Source organism: Phyllobates terribilis, unplaced genomic scaffold (genome assembly GCF_046119375.1).
Source record: "Phyllobates terribilis strain yellow unplaced genomic scaffold, ASM4611937v1 Scaffold_1__5_contigs__length_1240528914, whole genome shotgun sequence".
NCBI classification, from domain to species: domain Eukaryota; kingdom Metazoa; phylum Chordata; class Amphibia; order Anura; family Dendrobatidae; genus Phyllobates; species Phyllobates terribilis.
This window is the reverse complement of record NW_027362761.1, coordinates 944,118,889-944,137,783: the sequence shown is the minus strand read 5'-3', so window position 1 is coordinate 944,137,783 and position 18,895 is coordinate 944,118,889. Positions and strand designations below refer to the sequence as shown.

At 44.4% G+C, this 18,895-nt stretch overlaps 1 protein-coding gene across 2 annotated transcripts in view; it reads left to right on the top strand.

The window, feature by feature from the left end:
• Window positions 1-17,344, top strand: part of MAML3 (mastermind like transcriptional coactivator 3) — a 390,697-nt gene extending 373,353 nt beyond the window's left edge. For both annotated transcript variants that reach the window (XM_073641975.1, XM_073641966.1), the window contains exon 5: window positions 15,179-17,344. In XM_073641975.1, coding sequence (XP_073498076.1) covers window positions 15,179-16,155 — 977 coding nt within the window. In that variant the 3' untranslated portion in view covers window positions 16,156-17,344. The remainder of the gene's footprint in view (window positions 1-15,178) is intronic.
• The last annotated feature ends 1,551 nt before the right edge of the window (window positions 17,345-18,895 follow it).

Here is an 18,895-nt window from a genome sequence, read left to right as displayed (position 1 = left end):
CAATTACAAGAATTTGAACAATACAAGTCAGCGACTGGAACAGGAGGAGAGGAGACCCTGACCGCGAGGGTTCACAATCTACAATCTGAGTGAGGATACTGTAGGTGAGGATAGAGCTGACCGTGCAGCGGTATGGTGGAGCGAGGGTTACTGCAGGTTGTAGGCTTGTCTGCAGAGGTCAGTCTTCAGGTTCCCTTTGAAGGTTTCCACGGTAGGCCAGAGTCTGATATGTTGGGGTAGAGAGTTCCAGAGCAGGGGGGATGCACTGGAGAAATCTTGTATGCGATTGTGGGAAGAGGAGATAAGAGGTTGCGTGTAGGTATGTACCAGGAGACTAGGTCACAGATGTATGGAGGAGACAGGTTGTGGATGGCTTTGTATGCCATGGTTAGGGTTTTGAACTGGAGTCTCTGGGTAATGGGGAGCCTGTGAAGGGATTGACATTAGGATAGATTGGAGGGTGCAAGAGTGTTGGAAGGGAGGCCACAGAGCAGGAGGTTGCAGTAGTCGAGGCGGGAGATGATGAGGGCGTGTACTAGTGTTTTTGCAGATTCCATGGTTGAGGAATGTGCAGATCCGGGAGATATTTTTGAGTTGGAGTCGGCAGGAAGTGGAAAGGGCTTGGATATGTGGTTTGAAGGAGAGATCAGAGTCCAGGGTTACCCCAAGGCAGCGAGCTTGCGGGGGGGGAAACATAGTGATTCAGAAGGGGTTTCCTTAGTAGTGGATGATTCCTTTAAGATATGCAAATCTATGATGAATTATTAGCTCCATCCAGAAAATTGTATGACATTTCTGTCATGAAATTTGATATGGTCACACACTAGCGATGTAAACTATTTTCTCCCAACCATCGCCACCTTCTCATCACATGAATGAGTATGACAGTTGTAGACCAATGGTAAATATATATGGAAAAGTTAATCTGCAGTGTATGATTTTTTTTCAGCTGCGGTTTGTTACGGCATTTTACAAAGTCATTCATGCCCAATGACATATCTCCATTCTATCAATAAAAGTCTAGACATGGCCACAGATAACAGTAGAGATCCATTGATAATTTGTCATTTTAACACTTTGTCATCCAAGACGACAGCCTTCAGATACCAGCCATGAACAAGTCATTCAGAAAATGGTCATCTGAAGTCTTGTGTTTTACTGGTCAACTGTATATCTTGGCTAGCAAAGATAAAGTGCAAGGTAAACTATATTGTTCTTCCATGGAAAAAAATGGTTGGCAAATAAAACAAAAGCCTGGAGTATTAATGGAGGCCTGTTATCTTCACAATGGCTTTAGAGATATGGCCGCACAGGAGCAATGACACCTGTGTCTGCTCCCTGTATAAGTTATCCTGACTGCATGTCACACAGATTCTGCAATCTGGAAATACTAAAGCCAAGATTGATGCTCCTGACCTCTTAGCTGCCGGTGGGATTACTGCATAGATCAGGCCTTTCCAGCCCCTGGATAATAATAATTCATCATGTCATGATAAAGCCTGCTGCTCTGCCTATATCTTTATGCCACACAGAGACACCAAGACAGCGGCTTCAATCACCCTGCTCTTCTGTCTGGCGTTTCCTCCTTCCGCTCATCCTGTATTAATGCAGCAGAGTGTGGGCTGTGGACTATTACTATTGTACTGTAAAAAATGATGTGTGCAATAACGACCTAGATAAATTTACCTAAAGCAATTGATCGTTTTAATTGGTAATGGACGTAGGTTCTGTTCACACTTCTTAGTTGTTTTCATTCAGGTTTGACAGCGAGGATGAGCGTTGTCCTGTGCCTGAGACATAGCTTTAACCTCCCAGGTCCCAATGCAAAATCTGTGACAGGGACCATATGGCAAATATAATGCTGGTGTCTGTTTATGTGCAAAGGGACCCGGCTAAGGAGATACTGCTATCTCCTGCACCTACTCCATCCAGTCAAAAATAGTGGTGCTTTATGTAGTGTTTTCAGTTTTACAATCAATTAATAACCACAGTCATTAAACCACCGCTGCATCCATGCACAAGAACTGGTGCGGATGTGACTTCAAGGGGTTCTCTGGGAATAGGAAAAAAAAATCCTCAATACTTTTAATTAGCATATCACATATGTTTTATCTAGGGACCTAATTACTGTAGTGAATTAAAATAGCCTCCATCTTGTTACAATGACAGACACCTGTCCTTAGAAGTGTTGTTTATTACTCGGACAACTCCTTCTGAATCCCTCTGTTTCTGTCTTGTGAACTAATAACCGCTAAACTCATCTCCAGTGCCAGGGCCGTTCATGCAGTGTTGGTACTGGCTCTCCCAGGGCTCTCATGACATTGTTATGTCACGCGATCCCTGTGGCCAATCAGCGGCCACTTTACTCTCCCCGCCTTCAGAGGAATCACATACAGCCGGAGGAAGTGAGAGAGCAGCGCTGATTGGCCACAAGGATCGTGTGACATAACAATGAGAGCCAGTGCCATCACTACAGGAACAGTGCCAGCACCAGAGGCTAGTATAAGTGTTACTATTTTACAAGGTAGAAACTTAGGGATTCAGAAGGGGTTGTCTTGAGTAGTGGACAACCCCTTTTAAATGTTAGGTCAGGTTTCTGTGAGCATGTGCAGCAGAGAGGTCCGCTGCTGTGACCTGCAGATAACTTGACAGTACACGGTTCAGGTATCTCCAGATCACAGCAGCGGAGCTCCCTTCTGCACATGCTCACTGGCACCTGTCTTACTAACATTCTAGCACCCGTTTCTGTCAGTGTAACAAGAAAGCATGAATTGTAACTCTATTACAACCATAGACAAAACAAGTGTGATTTACTAATTAAAGGCATTTAGGAATTTATTTACGTTAACATTTTCTATCTTAATTTTTTCCAAGAGAGCCCATTTAACCCCTTTAACAAAGTCTAATCGTTGTACTACAATATGCTTTGCTGTAGTGCATACCTGTTCAGTCTGCCAAATTAATTACCTCCCAGACAGGTGCTGTTCTTCTGATCGCAGGGCTGTGTACTCCAGCGGTCATGTGACATTGTTACCTCTGATCGTCTGCAGCCTTTACTATTCCATCATGCACTCTGAAGCCTGCTAATTGGCTGCAGTGGTCATATGACCTAACAAAGTCACATGACCTCTGGGGAACACAGAGCTGCTATCGAAGGAACAGCACCTCCCCGAGAGGTAAGTATGCAGTTTTTTTATTTTATGATGGGCAGTGGAGCTGTCCAATAGTGAACAACTCCTCTAAATATTAGAGCTTTAGCTTCAGATATTTTTTATGTATTGTATAAAAAACATCCAAAAAAGCAGATGGTTGACAAAACTCATTCAATTTTAGTTTTTCATTATATTCCTCATACAGTGGGTATGGAAAGTATTCAGACCCCTTTAAATTTTTCACTCTTTGTTTCATTGTAGCCATTTGGTAAATTCTAAAAAGTTCATTTTTTTTCTCATTAAAGTACACTCTGCACCCCATCTTGACTGAAAAAAACAGAAATGTAGAAATTTTTGCAAATTTATTAAAAAAAGAAAAACTGAAATATCACATGGTCATAAGTAATCAGACCCTTTGCTCAGACACTCACATTTGAGTCACCTGCTGTCCATTTCCTTGTGATCCTCCTTGATGGTCCTACTCCTTCAATGGAGTCCAGCTGTGTTTAATTAAACTCTTAGCACTTGATTTGGAAAGGCACACACTAGTGTTGAGCGATACCTTCCGATATCAGGAAATATCGTATCGGATTGGATCGGGCCGATACCCAAAAAGTATCGGATATCGCCGATTCCGATACCGGAAACCAATGCAAGTCAATGGGACACAAATATCGGAATGAAAATAAACCCTTTCTTTCCTTGTAGGTTAATTCTACATGAAGTAAAACAACTAAGAATAATGTAGAATGACATGAAAAGCCGGCAATTCATCAGCGGCATTCACCGGTACCCGACAATTTACAACAGAAAGAATAGAGCTTCACACATAGATTAGATAGATAGAAACATGTCAGTCACATATATATGAAGTACAGTGACAGTGTTGCTTACTGTACTTGTCATTTAGTGTAAAGGATTTATTAAAAAAAATATTAGTGTTTTCGTGCACCGTCTCTTTAAAAAAGCCGGCCGGCAATTCAGCATCTGTACCCGACAATTTATAACAGACAGAATAGAGCTTCACACATAGATTAGATAGATAGAAACATGTCAGTCACATATATAAGAAGTACAGTGACAGTGTTGCTTACAGAACTTGTCATTTAGTGTAAAGGATTTATTTAAAAAAATAATAGTGTTTTCATGCACCGTCTCTTTAAGAAAGCCGGCCGGCAATTCAGCATCTGTACCCGACAATTTAGAATAGAAGGAATAGAGAATCACACATAGATTAGATAGATAGAAACATGTCAGTCACATATATATGAAGTACAGTGACAGTGTTGCTTACAGAACTTGTCATTTAGTGTAAAGGATTTATTTAAAAAAATAATAGTGTTTTCATGCACCGTCTCTTTAAGAAAGCCGGCCGGCAATTCAGCATCTGTACCCGACAATTTAGAATAGAAGGAATAGAGAATCACACATAGATTAGATAGATAGAAACATGTCAGTCACATATATATGAAGTACAGTGACAGTGTTGATTACTGTACTTGTCATTTAGTGTTAAAATAAAGGATTTATTTAAAAAAAAATTGGCGTGGGGTTCCCCTTAATTTTAGGCTCTAGCGGAGGTTAAGCAGACAGCTGGGGCAAATGTTTGAAGCCTGGGAAGGGGGTAATACCCACGGAGCTTCCCAGGCTACTAATATCAGCCCCCAGCTGAATACCTAGCCTTTACTAGCTATTAAAATGGGGGACCCCCCCAAAAAAATGACGTGGGGTCCCCCCTAATTTAATAGCTAGCACAGGCTAGGCAGACAGCTGGGGGCTGATATTAATAGCCCAGGAAGGGTGCCATGAATATTGGCCCCCTCCCAGGCTAGAAACACCAGCCGTCAGCCGCCCCAGAAATGGCGCATCCATAGGATGCGCCAATTCTGGCACTTAGCCTCGCTCTTCCACGCTGCCCTGGTGCGGTGGCAGGGGGTAATAGGGTTGGGGTTGATGTCAGCTTATAATGCCAGCTGACATCAAGCCCAGGTTAGTAATGGAGAGGCGTCTATAAGACACCCCCATTACTAACCCCATAGTCAAAGTTAAAAGAAAACACAAACACCCAGAGTAAAGTCCTTTAATTGAAATAAAGACACAATTCTTTATTGTTCTAAATTAAACCATACTTACCATCACGCCCATTCCAGCTGAAGCCAACGATCTCCTGCAATAAAAGAAAAATAATAAAGCAACCTCATCCTTACCTTTCGATGGTTCCCAGGACAGCTCCAGCTCTGCTACATCGAGATGACAGGCTGGACCGCAGCAGAAAGCTGCCATCCAGCCTGTCATCCCGCAGACACTGAGAAGCGCAGGCATGCTTGCGCTCCTCAGTGTCTCTCTGTGACGTCATCCAGATGAGCCGAGTTCATGTCCAATGAACTCAGCTCACCTCATGCACGTCACTGACAGCGTGGGAAAATTCTCCTGCACTCAGCGCTTCAGCGTGAGAATTCTCCCACGCTGTCAGTGACATACATGAGGTGAGGTCATGTCCAATGAACTCAGCTCACCTCATGCACGTCACTGACAGCGTGGGAAAATTCTCACGCTGAAGTGCTGAGTGCAGGAGAATTTTCCCACGCTTTCAGTGACGTACATGAAGTGAGCGGAGTTCATTGGACATGACCTCGGCTCATCTGGATGCCGTCACAGCCAGACACTGAGGAGTGGAAGTATGCCTGCGCTTCTCAGTGTCTGCGGGATGACAGGATGGATGGCAGCGTTCTGCTGCGGTCCAGCCTGTCATCTCGATGTAGCAGAGCTGAAGCTGTCGTGGGAGCCATGGAAAGGTAAGGATGAGGTTGCTTTATTATTTTACTTTTATTGCAGGAGATCGTTGGCTTCAGCTGGAATGGGCGTGGTGGTAAGTATGGTTTAATTTAGAACAATAAAGAATTGTGTGTTTATTTCAATTAAAGGACTTTTTTCTGGGTGTTGTGTTTTTTTAAATACTTTACTAGAAATTCATGGTGGTCATGTCTAATATTGGCGTGACCCCATGAATTTTGGGATTAGGGCCAGCTGATAATGCCAAGCTGGCCTTAACCCCTTTATTACCCAGTGAGCCACCGCACCAGGGCCCTGGATGAGTTGGGTACAGCGCCAGAAGATGGCGCTTCTATGAACGCGCCATTTTCTGGGGCGGCTGCGGACTGCAATTTGCAGCGGGGGTGGCCCAGAAAGCTTGGGTCTCCCTGCGCTGCGGATTCCAGCCCCCAGCTGCCTAGTTGTATCTGGCTGGGCACAAAAATAGGGCGAAGCCCCACGCATTTTTTTTTTAAATTATTTCATGAAATTCATGGAATAATTCAGAAAAAAAGGGCTTCCCTATATTGTTGTGTCCAACCAGGTACAAATAGGCAGCTGGTGGTTGGGGGCAGCCCATTCCTGCCTGCTGTACCTGGCTGGACACAAATATAGTGCGAAGCCCCACGTCAATTTTTTTTTAATTATTTCATGAAATAATTTTTTTAAAAAAGGGCTTCCCTATATTGTTGTGTCCGGCCAGGTACAAATAGGCAGCTGGTGGTTGGGGGCAGCCTGTTCCTGCCTGCTGTACCTGGCTGGACACAAATATAGGGCGAAGCCCCACGTCAATTTTTTTTAAAATAAGTCCTTTATTTTAACACTAAATGACATTTGAGGAGTTAATAAAGATGCAGTCCCTAAATTATTATTTATTTTTTAATTAATTTTTCCCAAAACTTTTGACGTGGGCTTCGCCATATTTTTGTATGCCAGCCAGGTACAGCATCCAGCTTCTATGAACGCGCCATTTTCCGGGGTGGCTGCGCACTGCAATTTTCAGCGGGGGGAGGGGGGGGGGCAGAAAGCTTGGGCCTCCCTGCGCTGCAGATTCCATCCCCCAGCTGCCTAGTTGTACCTGGCTGGACACAAAAATAGGGAGAAGCTTCACGTATTTTTTTTTTTTAATTATTTCATGAAATTCATGAAATAATTAAGAAAAAAAGGGCTTCCCTATATTGTTGTGTCCAACCAGGTACAAATAGGCAGCTGGTGGTTGGGGGCAGCCCGTTCCTGCCTGCTGTACCTGGCTGGACACAAATATAGTGCGAAGCCCCACGTCAATTTTTTTTAAATCATTTCAGGAAATTCATGAAATAATTTAAAAAAATTGATGTGGGGCTTCGCCCTATATTTGTGTCCAGTCAGGTACAGCAGGCAGGAACGGGCTGCCCCCAACCACCAGCAGCCTATTTGTACCTAGCCGGACACAACAATATAGGGAAGCCCTTTTTTTCTGAATTATTCCATGAATTTCATGAATTTAAAAAAAAAAAAACGTGGAGCTTCGCCCTATTTTTGTGTCCAGCCAGGTACAACTAGGCAGCTGGGGGCTGGAATCTGCAGCGCAGGGAGGCCCAAGCTTTCTGGGCCCCACCCGCTGCAAATTGCAGTCCGCAGCCGCCCCGGAAAATGGCGCGTTCATAGAAGCGCCATCTTCTGGCGCTGTACCCAACTCATCCAGGGCCCTGATGCGGTGGCTCACTGGGTAATAAAGGGGTTAAGGCCAGCTTGGCATTATCAGCTGGCCCTAAGCCCGAAATTCATGGGGTCACGCCAATATTAGACATGACCACCATGAATTTCTAGTAAAGTATTTAAAAAAAACACAAACACCCAGAAAAAAGTCCTTTAATTGAAATAAACACACAATCCTTTATTGTTCTAAATTAAACCATACTTACCATCACGCCCATTCCAGCTGAAGCCAACGATCTCCTGCAATAAAAGAAAAATAATAAAGCAACCTCATCCTTACCTTTCCATGGCTCCCACGACGGCTCCAGCTCTGCTACATCGAGATGACAGGCTGGACCGCAGCAGAACGCTGCCATCCAGCCTGTCATCCCGCAGACACTGAGAAGCGCAGGCATACTTCCACTCCTCAGTGTCTGGCTGTGACGGCATCCAGATGAGCCGACAATGAACTCGGCTCACCTCATGTACGTCACTGACAGCGTGGGAGAATTCTCCTGCACTCAGCGCTTCAGCGTGAGAATTTTCCCACGCTGTCAGTGACGTGCATGAGGTGAGGTCATGTCCCATGAACTCGGCGCACCTCATGCACGTCACTGACAGCGTGGGAGAATTCTCACGCTGAAGCGCTGAGTGCAGGAGAATTTTCCCACGCTGTCAGTGACGTGCATGAGGTGAGCTGAGTTCATTGGACATGACCTCGGCTCATCTGGATGACGTCACAGAAAGACACTGAGGAGCGCAAGCATGCCTGCGCTTCTCAGTGTCCGCGGGATGACAGGCTGGATGGCAGCGTTCTGCTGCGGTCCAGCCTGTCATCTCGATGTAGCAGAGCTGAAGCTGTCCTGGGAACCATGGAAAGGTAAGGATGAGGTTGCTTTATTATTTTACTTTTATTGCAGGAGATCGTTGGCTTCAGCTGGAATGGGTGTGGCGGTAAGTATGGTTTAATTTAGAACAATAAAGAATTGTGTCTTTATTTCAATTAAAGGACTTTTTTTCTGGGTGTTTGTGTTTTTTTTAAATACTTTACTAGAAATTCATGGCGGTCATGTCTAATATTGGCGTGACCCCATGAATTTCGGGCTTAGGGCCAGCTGATAATGCCAAGCTGGCCTTAACCCCTTTATTACCCAGTGAGCCACCGCACCAGGGCCCTGGATGAGTTGGGTACAGCGCCAGAAGATGGCGCTTCTATGAACGCGCCATTTTCCGGGGCGGCTGCGGACTGCAATTTGCAGCGGGTGGGACCCAGAAAGCTTGGGCCTCCCTGCGCTGCGGATTCCAGCCCCCAGCTGCCTAGTTGTACCTGGCTGGACACAAAAATAGGGCGAAGCGCCACACATTTTTTTTTTTAATTATTTCATGAAATTCATGGAATAATTAAGAAAAAAAGGGCTTCCCTATATTGTTGTGTCCGGCTAGGTACAAATAGGCAGCTGGTGGTTGGGGGCAGCCCGTTCCTGCCTGCTGTACCTGGCTGGACACAATTATAGGGCGAAGCCCCACATAATTTTTTTTTAATTATTTCATGAATTTCCTGAAATAATTAAAAAAAAATTGACGTGGGGCTTCACACTATATTTGTGTCCAGCCAGGTACAGCAGGCAGGAACGGGCTGCCCCCAACCACCAGCTGCCTATTTGTACCTAGCCGGACACAACAATATAGGGAAGCCCTTTTTTTCTTAATTATTCCATGAATTTCATGAAATAATTAAAAAAAAAAAAACGTGGAGCTTCTCCCTATTTTTGTGTCCAGCCAGGTACAACTAGGCAGCTGGGGGATGGAATCTGCAGCGCAGGGAGGCCCAAGCTTTTTGCCCTCCCCCCCCCCGCTGAAAATTGCAGTCCGCGGCCGCCCCGGAAAATGGCGCGTTCATAGAAGCTGGATGCTGTACCTGGCTGGCATACAAAAATATGGCGAAGCCCACGTCAAAAGTTTTGGGAAAAATTTATTAAAAAATAAATAATAATTTAGGGACTGCATCTTTATTAAGTCCTCAAATGTCATTTAGTGTTAAAATAAAGGATTTATTTAAAAAAAAAATGGCGTGGGATCCCCCATAATTTTAGTCTCTAGCGGAGGTTAAGCAGACGGCTGGGGCAGATGTATGAAGCCTGGGAAGGGGGTAAAACCCACGGAGCTTCCCAGGCTACTAATATCAGCCCCCAGCTGAATACCTAGCCTTTACTAGCTATTAAAATGGGGGACCCCCCAAAAAAAAATGACGTGGGGTCCCCTCTATTTTAATAGCTAGCAAAGGCTAGGCAGACAGCTGGGGGCTGATATTAATAGCTCAGGAAGGGTGCCATGAATATTGGCCCCCTCCCAGGCTAGAAACACCAGCCGTCAGCCGCCCCAGAAATGGCGCATCCATAGGATGCGCCAATTCTGGCACTTAGCCTCGCTCTTCCACGCTGCCCTGGTGCGGTGGCAGGGGGTAATAGTGGTGGGGTTCATGTCAGCGCCAGCTGCCATGAAGCCCAGGTTAGTAATGATGGCCGTCTATATGACACCCCCATTACTAACCTACAAAGTGTTAAAAAGAAAAAACACACTACACCCAGAAAAAAATAATTTATTTGAAATAAAACACCATTTTATTTAATTCTTAGTTTACTAAAAAAAAAATAGTTACCTGTCCACGTTCCTGCGCTGATCTCCCATGCACAGCTGTCACATCTGGAGATGGTGACAGCTGTGCATGGCTGCTGTAAGCTCACGCTGCCGGGAACACGTCCGCTCCCGGCAGCGGGAGCCACTGACTGAGGTCACCGGAGTGCATTCAGGCAGCGCAGCTCCGGAGACCTCCTTTACGGCAGTGCTGTACCGTGGGAATTTCTCACGATACAGCAGTGCCGTAAAGGAGCTAACCGGAGCAGCGCTGCCTGAACTCCGGTGAACCCTTACGGCCCCGTCATTCTAGCGGCGGCAGCGGTTCAGAGCGGTCACATTCTATGTGGCTGCTCTGAACTGGAGATCTTCGTGGGACACTCGTGGACTACTACGGAGGGGTAAGGATAAGGTTGTGGTTTATTATTTTATATTTTATTACAGGAGATCGATGGCTTCGGGGAATTAGGTGTCTTGGTGAGTATAGGTGTAGTTTTTTATTTTTTACTTTATTTTAGGTGGCGATCGGCGGGGACAGGTAATGTATGAACTAATTTCTTTTAGGTAACCACTGGCCACCAATGACATGTATCTAACATTTATTGGGGACACAGTAGGGCAATTTAAATAGCAGGATCAGGCTGATGGGAACTACTGCTCCCATCGAGCTGATCCTGCTGGCAGGAGTGGACGGGGGACAGACATAGGCCGATGGGAGTAGTAGTGTCACATCGGCCTATGTCTGCCCGCACACACACCCGCACACACACCCGCACACACACACCCCGCACACACACCCCGCACACACACACACCCCGCACACACTAATCATGACGGGTCCGGGAGGTGAGGCTGACCTGTGCGGCCGTGGGAAAGTTGATGTGAGTTCATGCAGTCAAGCATGAACTCACATGAACCCTCTGAGGGCACCGCGGCGACTTCAAATGAACAGCTGATCGGCATCACCTGATACCTCAGCTGTTCATTTGAAATAACCGGCGGGAAAGCGCAGCACAGAACGGGAAAGCCGGCGGTGAAGTCTTTTCACTGCCGGCTTCCCCGCCCGGGTCCTTCGCTCCTTGGTGCTGCGCTCCCCGCCCGGTCCTAACTTACGATCGGGATGGGAGGTGGCGAGGGGAGCGGAGGATCGGGGTGGGAGGCTGCGGGGAAGCAGTATGGGGCTGCGTGATTGTTTAAAAGCCGGCGGCTTTTTACCGCGCGCCGGCTTTTAAACAATCAGGAGAATTCTCCCACGCTGGGATGGCATTCTGATGACAAGCTGGATCGCAGCTGAGCGCTGCCATCCAGCTTGTCATCCTTCAGAGACACTGCAGAGCGCAGGCATTATGGGAACTTCCGATTCCGGTATTCGATATTATAAAAGTATCGGAATTAAGTATCGGAATTCCGATACAGTGAATATCGGCCGATACCCGATATTTCAGTATCGGAATGCTCAACACTAGCACACACCTGTCTATATAAGACCTCACAGCTCACAGTGCATGTCAGACCAAATGAGAGTCATGAGCTCAAAGGAACTGCCCAAGGAGCTCAGAGACAGAATTGTGGCAAGGCACAGATCTGGCCAAGGTTACAAAAGAATTTCTGCACTACTCAAGGTCCCTAAGAGCACAGTGGCCTCCATAATCCTTAAATGGAAGAAGTTTGGGACCACCGGAAGTCTTCCTAGACCTGGCCATCCAGCCAAACTGAGCAATCATGGGAAAAGAGCCTTGGTGAGAAAGGTATAGAAGAACCCCAAGATGATTGTGGCTGAGCTCCAGGGAGATGGGAGAAAGTTCCACAAAGTCAACTATCACTGCAGCCTTCCACCAGTCGGGCCTTTATGGCAGAGTGGCCCGACAGAAGCCTCTCCTCAGTGCAAGAAATATGAAAGCCCGCATAGAATTTGCTCAAAAACACATGAAGGACTTCCAGACTATGAGAAATAAGATTCTCTGGTCTGATGAGACAAAGATAGAACTTTTTGTTGATAATTCTAAGCGGTATGTGTGGAGAAAACCAGGCACTGCTCATCACCTGCCCAATACAATCCCAACAGTGAAACATGGTGGTGGCAGCATCATGCTATGGGGGTGTTCTTCAGCTGCAGGGACAAGACGACTGGTTGAAATTGAAGGAAACATGAATGCGGCCAAGTACAGAGATATCCTGGATGAAAACCTCTTCCAGAGTGCTCTGGACCTCAGACTTGGCCGAAGGTTCACCTTCCAACAAGACAATGTGCCTAAGCACACAGCTAAAATAACAAAGGAGTGGCTTCAGGACAACTCTGTGACCATTCTTGACTGGCCCAGCCAGAGCCCTGACATAAACCCAATTGAGCATCTCTGGAGAGACCTGAAAATGGCTGTCCACCAACATTCACCATCCAACCTGATGGAACTAGAGAGAATCTGCAAGAAAGAATGGCAGAGGATCCCCAAATCCAGGTGTGAAAAACTTGTTGCATCATTCCCAAGAAGACTCATGGCTGTACTAGCTCAAAAGGGTGCTTCTACTCAATACTGAGCAAAGGGTCTGAATACTTATGACCATGTGATATTTCAGTTTTTCTTTTTTAATAAATTTGCAAAAATTTCTACATTTCTGTTTTTTTTCAGTCAAGATGGGGCGCAGAGTGTACTTTAATGAGAAAAAAAATGAACTTTTTTGAATTTACTAAACGGCTGCAATGAAACAAAGAGTGAAAAATTTGAAGGGGTCTGAATACTTTCCGTACCCACCTTATATTAAGTTCATTTTGGCTATACTATATATCATATGTGATTGTGAATCAAGGCAAATAAATGTGCTTTTGACATGTAACATTTGACAGTAGAACAATCAGGGCTGCATATGTGAGATATACACATAGTAAGTGGGCGCTATGGAGAAACACTTGTTTTACCGCATTACACCACACCTGTCACTGAGACGCTCACATGTGGCTTTTGACTTATTATATTGAACAAGGTTAAACATGTTTGACTACACATCTTAACCCCAGTGTAACATGTAATTTTGATATTATATTGATTTCTCTCTTTTTTTTCCTTCAACATACAACATCTTGAACTTCTGGAAAATTGCTATTCTGGATTCAGTCTAGTCTTCCTGATAGTATTATTGATAGATCTTTGTTTGGTAGCTAGAGAATGACATTTCAATAGGCCTGAATGTGCAGAACAATTCTTAATTCACTAAAGCACTGGTCAGATATCAGATGTGGTATTGATTGGTCTAACTTTACTTACATTTGTGAGGATTTCCAAGTAACTAGTAGTGTATGTCATAAAATGGGGAGTGTATCATGACTATAATTGGAAGGCTTTAAACAGTCATTTTCATTTTTTTTCCATAAATCCATAATACATGTGAAAATAAGTTGCTGTGTAATATATCTTATTAGAGAAATCTGCTTCTTTCTCCTCCCGGACTGATCATTCATTCTCAATTGATGAGTAAAATCTATGTCTTCAGTGAATAAAGATTTTCTGAGATAGGAGATTGCAGTTGGTGCTCATAATGTTCCATGGAGAACTATAACAGTTTTTTCAGGAGAACTTGCAGAATCATACCTGTGCCTGCCTCTGGCTCCTCCATCATTCCTCCTTTTCCCTATCCATTGAGTGTTTAAAGGACCAATTTCATCTCCATAAAAATCATTTAAAGAGTAATCAGCACATTTTTTTTTCATAAATCAATAGAACACCTGAAAATAAGAAACGTTATAATATGTAAGAGAAATCTGCTTCTTTCTCCTCTTGACTTAATCATTCATTTTCAAAGTTCTCAGTCCACAGGTAAAATCTGTTTTCAGTGTACACAGATTTTGCCATTACTGAGGTAAGAGCGGACAGTTGATGCCCATGAAGTTCTATGGAAAACTGTAACTGTTGTTTAAGGAGAACTTATGTCTGCATCTGTGTCCTCCCTACACTGCTCTCCATAGAATTTTAAAAGCACCAACTGTCATCTCCTATCTTAGTAAATGGAAAATCTGACACCACTGAATACAGATTTTACCCATGAATTGAGAGTGAAAAATCGATCCAGGAGGAGAAAGAAGTAGATCTCTCTGATAAGATATATTACTGAGCTGCTTATTTTCTTGTGTACTATTGATTTTTGAAATAAAACGATAGTTACTCTTGAAGTCACTAAAATGGCATTAAGCTCTCCTCGAAAGAAAGAAAGTAAGCTAGCCCATTAGTGTCAACTGTAGGAGGTAGCTACCCTATAAGTCTATAATTAAATGTTCAACCCATCAGTGAATCGCCCAACTGTACGGCAGCTAGAAAAAATTAATACATTTATGGTTTAAGGTCTTGTATAATGAGCATTAGAGGGAATCTGTCATAAGGTTGCTCAGAATGCTGAGCCCAGTATTTCCCCACCCAACCACTGATTGAAAGCTTCCTGTGTACAGTGTACATTGACAGAAAGCTGCTAATCAGCATTGGGGGCGGAGTCACACAGAGCAGTTGACTAGGAGGCACCAGACAGCTAGTCCTGTACTGATATCTCCTGCTGATAAAACAATATTATTGAAAGAGCAACGAGCAGCCTACTAAGTGACACATCATCGGAATCAGGGTCTCAGCCCCTACATCATGTTGCTCTCAGATTACGTAACAAAACCTGGAGACAGATTCCCTTCAAGAGCTCACTAGTGGATTTAATGTGTGATATGTTCTTTTAGATATTGTTATATTACATGTGACAGAAATGTCCTACAGTGCGTTTTCTGATATTACAGAGCATAATGAGACTCCTATACAGTCAGATCCTAATGTAGATATAACATGTCTCATAATGAATGGTAAAATATAACGTCTCCTTTTTTGCATTTGGATTTCTAGCTGACATTATTTCATGCTCTCTCTTCTTTCTTGTAGGCTCTCCACAGGATATTGCAGTTGCAAGGAACCAAGCAGCTCTTCAGAATATGAGAGCATCCCGAATGATGGCACAGAATACCGGTATGCTCTCTATGGGCCCATCACAAAATCCAGCCACTATGCCTACTGGACCACTGCAGCCAGAGATGGGTATGGCTCCATACAGCAACACGTCATCAGGGCAGCCGGGCATGTACAGCATGAACACAGGAATTAACCAAATGATGCAGCACCCAAACCAAAACAGCATTAACATGGCCCATAGTGCTGTGCAAGGCCCCCGGCAACCCAGTTCAGGACAAGCCATGGGAATGGTTGGAGGATTTGGTCAGAATATGCTTGTAAACTCTGTAATGACTCAACAACATCAGCAGATGAAAGGGCCTGTAGGTCAACCTATGACCAGAGCTCAGGCACCGAGACTGCAAAACATGATGACATCCATACCCCAGGGTGCACAAAACTGGCCCCAACGTGGATTACAAGGAATGAGAACTAGTGGGGAAATGGGGGCTTATAACAATGGATCAGGTTATCCAATGCCATCTGGGCAGTCTCGAATGAGCAAGCAGCATTTTCAGCAAGGACTCGGTCAAAGTGTTGTTGATAGTACGGGAACAGTGAGAGCCCTAAACCCAGCAATGAGCAGACAAATGATGCCGTCATTGCCTGGACAGCAAGGCGCCAATCAAAGCAGACAAATGATGCCCAATATGAACCCTGGCGTTCCCAGTATGGCCAGTTTTAATCAGGCCCAAACACAGCAATTACCTGGTGGCAACTTTCCCCAGAGCAGCCAGAGTCAGGGTTATGACCGTAATCCTGGTCAGGACATGTCATACAGTTATACCGATGCAAGCGGTCCCTTTTCAGGTCTAACGGATGGTACAGACTTAGTAGACTCCATCATGGGCAGAGGACCTGGAGACGAGTGGATGCAAGAACTTGACGAATTGTTTGGAAATCAGTCTTAACATTAAAATGATAGAATTCTGCTGGGCAAAATGAAAATGACAGTTCACCTGTCCATGTCTGTCCTGTACAGATGAGCTCAACTGCAGGCAGTTACCGAAATGTCAGGTAGTTAAGCATCCCCCTTGAGGTGACAACAACACAGCATGTGATAGCATGAGGGGTCAGTGGATAAAGGATGGTCTATGGTCTCTCGCCTCAGCACCAGATGTTGACTAGAGGTGAAAGAGTTTGGTCAGCGCCAGGGTGAAAGTTCATCATCGGTGACATGAGTTAGACAAAAGTGGCAAAAAGTTTGCACAGTAATATGAGATATTGAAAGAAGTTTTATCAAGGGAGAAAGGATGCTTCAATGAGGAGGAAAATAATTTATTTGATGTTGCTGATACTTTTGGCTAACTGGCTTAGCCATCATGTTTAAAAAAATGAATGGGGAGGAAGCTGTTACAGGTGTCGCAGCGGTACTTCTGGAAACGACAAAATATGTCAGACCCCTAAAGTGATGAGCGAGAGGAATCGTCCGAAATAAAGCCTAAATATAGAGAAAATACACTGCACAGATTGCACAAGATGTTAAGCAAGTTGTCACTGCTATATATCAGATGAATGCTATATGTATGGTATAGAAAAAGGATAACTAACCTCTAGATCATATTTTGGATACAAATAAGGAACAGCCGTACCTTCCTAGGTGACAGAAAAGTATTAATGTACACATAGATGGACACTGTCCTATACACAGGGCTGATCAGCACAGCAGTTTCCTGTAATTCCAGCAACTAGAAATTCTCTTTTTTTTATAAATGTATTCCTATCATTATTGCTTCTCATGTCTTTTGAGCTTCTACTACAATATAAATAAAATGGAGAAAAACAAACAAACGGGTCATTTCAGTAGAATGTAGATGTCCAGTGTGTACGAGCACATACATATGTCTTCGTGGTAACAGAGTACGCGTCCACTGCTGCTAAGAGATAAGACGGTTCTGTGCCAAAACAGCAATTATGGGCTATTTATCACTTTGGTGTAATATTTTAACATGCAATAGTCACAGCATTTTTCCCCTCTACCCTATACAGTTTCTAAAGTTTACTTTATGGCCTCAATGACTTTCATTAGGATTTTCATGTTATTTTTAAAGGGAATCTGTCACCTCTTTGGAGTTATCAGACCTCTACCATGGCTTTACAGGGTATAGAAAAGTAAATCTATACATACCTGTATGGCCCGTAGCAGAGGTCTGATTGCAGAGAAAAGCGCTTTAATCAATTCTATTTTCCACAGACTTGGCGTCCGGGAGACGACAAGCAATCCCCGCCGATCTGCTTATTATTCCCCCAAATCCCCGCCTGTATGCTTAATTATCATATTCCCCCCTCCCCTGCACGTCACAGGGCCCTGTGACGTGCACTGTGCTCCCTGACTTCCCGGGCATGCTCACATACAGCACGCTTTGCTTCATCCCGGCCCCGTCTGCCTGGGCACTGCGCTGCAGGTTTCTATTGCGCTGGAGTCACTGTCACTTCCCGGCACCTGCGCAATAGAAACCTGCGGCGCAGTGCACAGAGAGACGGGGCTGGGATGAAGCAAAGCATGCTCTATGTGAGCATGCCCGGGAAGTCAGGGAGCACAATGCACGTCACAGGGCCCTGTGACGTGCAGGGGAGGGGAGGATATGATAATTAAGCGTATAGGCGGGGATTTGGGGGAATAATAAGCACATAGGACGCCAAGCCTGTGGAAAATAGAATTGATTAAAGCGCTTTTCTCTGCAATCAGACCTGTACTATGGGCCATACAGGTATGTGTAGATTTACTTTTCTATACCCTGTATGCCTATAGTAGAGGTCTGATAACTCCAAAGAGGTGACAGATTCCCTTTAATGTGGCAGGAGCCTAGCGCTCAGTCTGACTGATGTGAAGCGTTGGGTCTCTGCACATCTAGGTCTTATACCTATCAGACCGTCTTCTCATCTCATTATTTGTCTTCATTCACCATATATACAGGGAACCCCAGCGAGGTATACATTAAAGAGAAGTTATATGGCATGTGTCCCCCCTGGACTATAGAGAGTAACAATCATGCCCACTTTTTCATTAATCAATGGTACAAATGAACTTGAGAAACTTTGTAATATACCTGACTCAATCCTTTCGTTCACTTCTTCCTCTCCCATCTCCTGGACAGATCATTTACTCTAAATTTACTGCTCAAATCTATTTTCAGAGAAGACAGGTTATTAGCTCTCTGAGGGATCACAGAGGAACACAAGGAAAGTGCTGCAGCTTATTCTGAAAAGATGTCTGAAATGGCAGGAACACTTTAATGGCATCCCTTTAATGCATTTGGCATAAGATGTTTTCATGACATACCTGTTAAACGGTTGCCGTAATAGCCTATGGGTGTCAGGCATCTAAAAAGCTTATATAAAAATCTAAAAACTTATACTATGGTATATGTTTTTTTCTGGACTCCGGTGGATGGAATAGTATAGTTTACTGTGCGATTCCATCATCTTTAATCTGTAATATAGGGATGACTGTAGGTAAGATGGGCCTCATCACGTTCAGTGTGTACATCGAGAAGTGTGTGATGTGAGTGGGGCCTACAACACGTACATAATACAGGTGACCTGGTGACACATCTGCGATGCTATATAATGGTAAATGTTGATCTTAAGGCTATGTTCACACATTGCTTTTATTTTCTACAGCAAAACCTGATCTTTTGCCAGCATTGT